The sequence below is a fragment of the Rhincodon typus genome, chromosome 28, assembly GCF_021869965.1.
Source record: "Rhincodon typus isolate 14 chromosome 28, sRhiTyp1.1, whole genome shotgun sequence".
Taxonomy (NCBI): domain Eukaryota; kingdom Metazoa; phylum Chordata; class Chondrichthyes; order Orectolobiformes; family Rhincodontidae; genus Rhincodon; species Rhincodon typus.
The window spans coordinates 37,417,471-37,424,846 of record NC_063359.1 but is presented as its reverse complement, the minus strand read 5'-3'; the positions used below and the strand labels follow the sequence as shown (position 1 = coordinate 37,424,846).

At 42.5% G+C, this 7,376-nt stretch overlaps 1 protein-coding gene across 1 annotated transcript in view; it reads right to left on the bottom strand.

Annotated features, from left to right (window-relative positions):
- The window catches only part of LOC109937100 (collagen alpha-1(XXVII) chain B-like), a 298,313-nt gene that overhangs the window by 94,387 nt on the left and 196,550 nt on the right, over positions 1–7,376 (bottom strand). The window contains exon 12 of the mRNA XM_048613403.1: positions 6,087–6,140. Coding sequence (XP_048469360.1) covers positions 6,087–6,140 — 54 coding nt within the window. The remainder of the gene's footprint in view (positions 1–6,086; positions 6,141–7,376) is intronic.

Below are 7,376 nucleotides of genomic sequence, written 5' to 3'. Positions count from 1 at the left end.
GCACCAAACCTGTCCCCACCCCCTCCAGTTACAGGATCCAAACACCTGCCCCCAGGTACAGGCACCAAACCTTCTTAACCTGGTTTCCACATGGGGAACCAATCAACATCAACAACAAAAACAAAGTTGCTGGTAAAGCTCAGCAGGTCTGACAGCATTTATGAAGGAGAAAACAGAGTTAACGCTTCTGGTCCGGTGACCCTTCCTCAGAACCAATCAACATCACCGCTTTAAAACTCCATGGTGGATGGGATAAATCCCATTAGCCCTACACCTCAGGCCCAATGTTGCACTCTCAGTGAACCAGAGAAACTATACACATACAGAATGGAGCAGGAATTGGTCAGGAAACTCATGGAGCCTGGACACATTGATATGTATCAACTTTCATCTAATGATCTGGGAACCCAAGTTCAAATCCTGCCATGGCAGCTGGTGGAATCTGAATTCAATAAAAAACAAATCTGGAGTTTAGAGTCTAATGATGACCGTGAATCCATTGCCGATTGTCAGAAAAACCCATCTGGTTCACTAATGCCCTTTAGGGAAGGAAACTGCCATCCTTACCTGGTCTGGCCTACACGTGACTCCAGACCCACAGCAATGTGGTTGACTCTTAACTGCCCTCTGGGCAATTAGGGATGGTCAATAACTACTGCCTGTGCAGTGATATCCACATCCCATGAGTCAATAAAAACAGAATTTAAAATAAAGCACTCCATGATTTGACATGCGTACCACCAATTTGCAAACATTAATGGCGCAAAACTCCATTGTTGCCTACGATTTTACAGTTTTTCTCCACGAGGCATAATGTTTGAGTCATGCTGTGTCTTGTGATGCCAATCTGGAAGTTGAAAGGTAATTAAGGTGCATGATAATAGTCACTGAAAGGCTCAGTCTCCCTCCTGGTTCACTGTAATGCTTCACTCATTAAACTGCCCTAACCCAGACCAGATGGTGAAACAAAACAATATTGTTATGGCCTAAAAAAAATTAAAAAGAAATCAGCCTTTTGGCACATCTTTCCCTATGTTAGTAGTGTCTTTTACAATCACTTGTGTGGAGAGGCGCAATCTATGGATGGTAGTTGGATGCAAGATTGAAGATGACAGGCCAGCATCAGCTTTTGAAATGTGAGTGTGGCGGGAGATGCTTAAAATTAACTGGATTGGAAGAAATGCAATGAACATAGAACAGTACAGCACATTACAGGCCCTTCGGCCCACGATGTTGTGCCAACCTATTATACTACTAATATCAATCTACCCTGCATACCCTACATTTTACTATCCTCCATGTGCCTTTCCAAGAGTCGCTTAAATGTCTCTAAAGTATCTGACTCCACTACCGCTACCAGCAGCACATTCCACGCACCCACCACTCTCTGTGTGAAGAACCTACCTCTGACATCTCCCCTATAACTTCCTCCAATCACCTTAAAATTATGCCCCGTTGTGATAGTCATTTCTGCCCTGGGAAAAAGTCTCTGACTCTCTACTTTATCTATGCCTCTCATCATCTTGTACACCTCTATCAAGTCACGTCTCATCCTTCTTCGCTCCAATGAGAAAAGCCCTAGCTCCCTCAACCTTTCCTCATAAGACCTGCCCTCCAGTCCAGGCAGCATCCTGGTAAATCTCCTCTACACCTTCTCTAAAGCTTCCACATCCTTCTTGTAATGAGGTGATCAGAACGGTTTGATTGGAGCAAGTGTAGGAGAAACTGTTGTATAGTAATCTTTTCCTTTCAGATTTATAAACTGGAGAATGGACGTTGGACACAATTCTTCATCTAAAAGCACCTGGAGAGTTTCATAAGCTGGAGATCAAGTGGTTGTACATTCTACACTGTTCTGAGGAAGAGTCACCGGACCCGAAACATTAACTATGATTGTTTTTCTTCACAGCTGCTATCAGACCTGCTGAGCCTTTCCAGCAACTTCTGTGCTTGTTGTACATTGTAGCTGTACAAGGTTATGTTACTTTTCAGCGCAGTGTGGAGAATACCTTATGAGGCAAAGAGGCTCTAGGAGTTGAGGACAACCTGGCTAATAAGAGCCTTTGGATTAGTCCAGCTAGAGATTGTTCGAGACCTGTGAGTGGACACTCTGAGACATCCGGAAGCCTGTAAACAAGATGCTTCTCTCACCATCTCTCTCCGTGACAAAAAAGCTGGACACTCTTAAAAAGAAAGAATTCTAACGCAAGACCAGATCAGCTATTGAATCAAGAATCAACCATTGCTCTGTGGACAATAAAATCAAAAGAACAGTCAGAAATAACTCTTCACCTTTGTGGTCCGGACTTTGATCTCCAGAATTGTTCTCCCTGTCTACATTTTTCCATCATCATATTTCTGCCAAACTGCCTGCTTTTGTCTGTCTTATTAATGAATAAGCATGAGCGAGTGCGTGCATTTGGGAGTCTTTTTTTTCGGTCGGTTCTTAAAAAGTAAGTTTGTTTATAATAAATGGACTGAGGGAAGATTGACGAAAACCGGAGAAAAAGACAGCCAATGCCAATTGCCCCAGGAAGACTACAGTGACACATGTATAAATGAATAAATCCATGTTTGGAGTAAGAATTTTCAGAAAATACTCCACTAACATTACAAAGCTATCAAACAGAAAAATATGGGTCACTGCCAATAATTTGAAGGAAATGTTTCAACACTAAATAAGATCTCATTGAAATAAATTAGACTTATTGGTGGATGAATGTTGCCAATGAGATATTATATTTCATTCATTTTTCATGTGCGGCAAATTCTCCTGTTTATATACAGATATTCACAACACTAAAAATGTCAGGGTGTTCAGTAACTCCCTATTGCAAGTGCAACTTTACACTATCCTGTTTTCCAGCCTTCTCAAAGCAAGGAAAGACAATATATCCTTAAGTGTTGCTCTAATATTATGATTTTACAACACAATCATTGGCTGGATTTTTTTAAGCTAACACAATGCATGTTTAGTATCTGGAATGCACTAATGCTGTGATGGAGGAAGATTTAACTATAGCTGTCAGAAAAAGCAAAGGGGAATCATTTGGGGAGAAAAGAATTACAGAGCTACGGGGAAAAGGAGACAGAGTAAGACTAGGTAAAGTGTGGATACGATGGACTGAAAAGCCCCCACCTGTGTTGTGATTCCATGTAAAAGTTTTAAAGGACAATTGGGAATACTGGGAAGCAGGTAGAGAAGCTGGCCTTTGGCTGTGTTCTCATTCAAGAGTTTGGATTCAAGGTAGATTGATGGAAGAGAAGGCAACAACTGCCTTCAGGTTTGGGCTTCTTCACTAACACAATTTATTGCATATTAGAACTAAAGACTATGATACATGGCAGTCAGAGATATACCAGGCTCTAATCTTACTGTTACATTATTAAAAGACTATTCCATAAACTCTACTACCTTATCCAAATCAGACTGCTCTGCACATGCTTCTTTCTTCTACCTTAACTCTGCCCACACTGTGCTATTTAAGCCCAATGAAGTGTGGATCCTTCACATCATCACTGGCTGTTCAAGGGTCCTAAAGACCTTATACATTATTTTACACACTGAAGGTTGATCCATCCATCCCATTTTTGTGTACACAATGCTGCCCTGTGTAGCATGGGTCATTATATCATAAACATACAAACAAAATCCAAACGTACTCAATCAGATACTTGATTGATAAATGCATTGACAAATGCATTTTACACAGCATAAATCAAATGTCAAATAAATGTTAAATAAATGTCAAAAAATATTAATATTATTTTAACCAGAAGGTTTACATGTGGAAAGTGATGAAATTTACCGCGTTTCCATGTATTTGGGTGTGATTTGTACATTACAGAGAAAATAAACGAATCTAAGTCATTTGATGTGGTAAATGAAGTCTGCAACAAGCCAAAGCAATTTAGACTGATCTCAATAATTTACCGATTAACATTTCCCACAGAAAGGAAACACTGTTGATCACGTGTTTATCTCAAAGTAATGGGTAGCCTCTCTTTGATTGCACTGTCTCAGTCTAGTTGGTCACATCAGGTCAGTTAGAGTACGAATAACTACTTAGATAAGAACGTGTACATAGGCAGACTACACCCTCGTACATTTTGAAGGATGAGAAAAATAGACATCTCTGACGACCACGTAGGAAGTAAAGAGGTGGTTCAAAACCATCACAACTTTGATGTGAGGAAAATAAGAACACAGAAACTTGTCTTCTTCACCATATGCAACCATAAGAAAAAGGAACAGGAATATGCCATTCAGCCCCTCAAGCTTGCTCCACCATTCAATAGGATCATGGCTGATCTAACATTATTCCTCAAGTCCATTTTCCTGTCTTTTCCCCCTAATGCTTGATTTCCTTCCTGATCAGGAATCTATCTCAGCCTTAAATATACACAAGGACTCTGCCCCCATAGCTCTCTGTGGCAATGTCTTCCAACCCTCTGAGAGAAGACATTTTTCCTCATCTCAGTTTTAAATTGGCGCCCCTTTATTCTGTGCCTGTGCCCTCCGGTTCAAGGGGAAACATCCTCTCAGCATTGACCCTGTCAAGGCCCCTCAGAATGCTACAAGTTTCAATGAGATCACCTCTCATTTTTCTAAATTTCAACGAGTAGAGCCCCACCCTGGATAGCTTTTGCTGATAAGATGATCTCTTCATACCAGGAATCATCCGAATGACTGATCATCAGCCTTAACTCTATCGTAACATTCTGATTTATTAATGAAATGAAGACAGACTGTAGGACTCTCTTCATTTCATTAAAGGATTCAGTGGTTAGCACTGTTGCCTCACAGCGCCAGGGACCCGGGTTCGATTCCACCCTCGGACAGCTGTCTGTGTGGAGTTTGCACATTCTCCCCGTGTCTGCGTGGGTTTCCTCTGGGTGCTCCGGTTTCCTCCCACAGTCCAAAGATGTGCAGGTTAGGGTGGATTGGCCATGATAAATCACCCATAAAGTCCAGGGATGTGTAAATTAGGCGAATTAGCCATGGGAAATGCAGGGTTACAGGGAAAGGGTAGGGGGCTGAGTCTGGGTGGGATGCTCTTCAGAGGGGTGGTGTGGACTTGTTGGGCCGAATGGCCCGTTGTTACCACACTGTAGGCATTCTATGATTCTATGACTCCGACATACAGAGGGATCCGGGAGTTCTGGGCCATGAATCACAAAATTTAGTATGCAGATTCAGCAAATAATTGGGCAAGTAGAATGTTGTTTATTGCAAGGGGAACAAAATGTAATCTCAGAACTGTTATGGCACAGAAAGAGGCCATTCAACTGATTGGACCTGTCCCATTTCTATCCCCTCGTGCCAACCTCCTATCTTTTTTCCATATCCCTGCGCACTGTTTCTAGCCAAGCAATCATCCAATGCCCCCCCACTAGTGAAACCAGCCTCCACCCAATTCCTGACAGAACATTCCACATAGGGTGCAGAATTCCAAAGATTCCCAGTCCTTTGAGCAAGGACATTTCTTCTCATCTCAGTTCTAAATGTCCAGCTCTTTCCTGAGACTGTGCTCCCATGTTTTGGATTCCCCAACCAGGGGAAAATGTCCACCTAATCAACTCCTTTTAGAATCACGTTATGTTTCAATTGGATCAAATCTCTTCCTTCAATAGTCTCGAGAGAATAGGTCCAATTTACTCAGCCTCTCATCCCAGGTTAATCTTCTCATTCCAGCTCCCTGCTTCCTGAAGCTTGGCTACACCATCTTCAAGGCAAGTGCGGCCTTCCTTAAACACAGAATCAAAAACTGAACACAATATTCCAGACGTGGAAGGACTGGTACAATTGTACAAAACCTCTTCACTCCTCCAATCGCCTTGCTATAAAGGCCAACATGCCATTTGCTTTATTAATTCTTTGCTTTTTCACACTAATGCTACGTTTCCCTTTGGACAAATGCCACCCAAATCCCTCTGAACCCCAACATTTCTTTGAGCAAAGAAACCTTTCCTCAATTTAATCCTAAAAATGTTGAAATTAATTCTTCTCAAATAATAAAGAGGAATAATTGGAGGAGAAGATTGAAGTGTTCCACCAACATGATAAGGGATAGTTGTCAACTTACTGGACTTCCATCCACACCAGGTGATCCCCTCTCTCCAAAGTTTCCTGGAAATCCCTGTGGAGAGGAGAAATATGTGATCAGCACAAAAATAGAAAAACAGTTTTGCTAAATGATGCAGCATCATGTTTGGCTGAAAAATCAACAATGACATTCTAGACATTTCAGTGAAGCTGCCTGCTTTCTGCTTCTCCAAGGCAGGGTAATGCAAAGTAGTGGATTTTTTGATGAGGTTATTAAAACAGTTTCACAGAAACATAGAAAATAGCAGCAGGAGTGGGCCATTCAGCCTTTCAATGTGATCATGGCTGATCATCCAACTCTGCCCCCTGTTCCCACTGTACCTTTCGATTCCTTTAGCCCCAAGAATTGTATCCAACTCCTTCTGGAAAATAGCCAATGTTCTGGCCTCAACCGCTTTCTGCGGCAGAGAATGCCACAGGCTCCCCACTCTCTGGGTGAAGACATTTCTCCTCAGCTCAGTCCTTGAACTGTGACCCTGGACTCCCAGGCCATCAGGAAGATCTTTGCTGTCTACTTTAAAGTTTGTAGGTTTCCATGAAACATCCTCCTCCCACCCGTTCATTCTTCTAAACTCCAGTCTCTTGTCATACATCAGTCCTGCCATCGAAGAATCAGCCTGATCAACCTTCACTGCACTTCCTTCAGAAATAGAACATTGTTTTACCAATGTCTGTGGCGGTCTCTTGGAATGAGGATGTTGTTTGTTCTGGGTGAGAACGTCCACACAGAGTCTTTATACACAGGGAGGCTGTTAGGCTGAAGCTACCAAGGGTACTAGCTGGCCAGGAACACTCCCTGCTTACTGCCTGCCATGGGTGCATCAGGAAGATTTACAGATTGATTGAGAGCAAAATACTGAGGATGTTGGAGAGCTGTAATAAAATCAGAGAATGCTGGAGAAACTCAGTGGGTCGGGAACCATCTGTGGAGAGAGAAACAGAGTTAATGTTTCTTGTCTGATGTGGCTCTTCTTTGGAACCGAAGGGAACTCCGATACTCGATGTACACCTCCAAACAGGCATGAGCTGGTGTAGGTGTCATGGAGATCGGGGGGGAGCATAAATTTTGCCCATTGTCCCTGCTTTGAAACAATTAGAGCTTATAGGGTAGACAATGGCCTACTGGTATTATCACCAGACTATTCATCCAGAGACCCAGCTGATGTTCTGGGGGTTAGAGATAGTAGGAACTGCCGATGCTGGAGAATCTGAGATAACAAGGTGTGGAACTGGATGAACACAGCAGGCCAGGCAGCATCAGAGGAGCAGG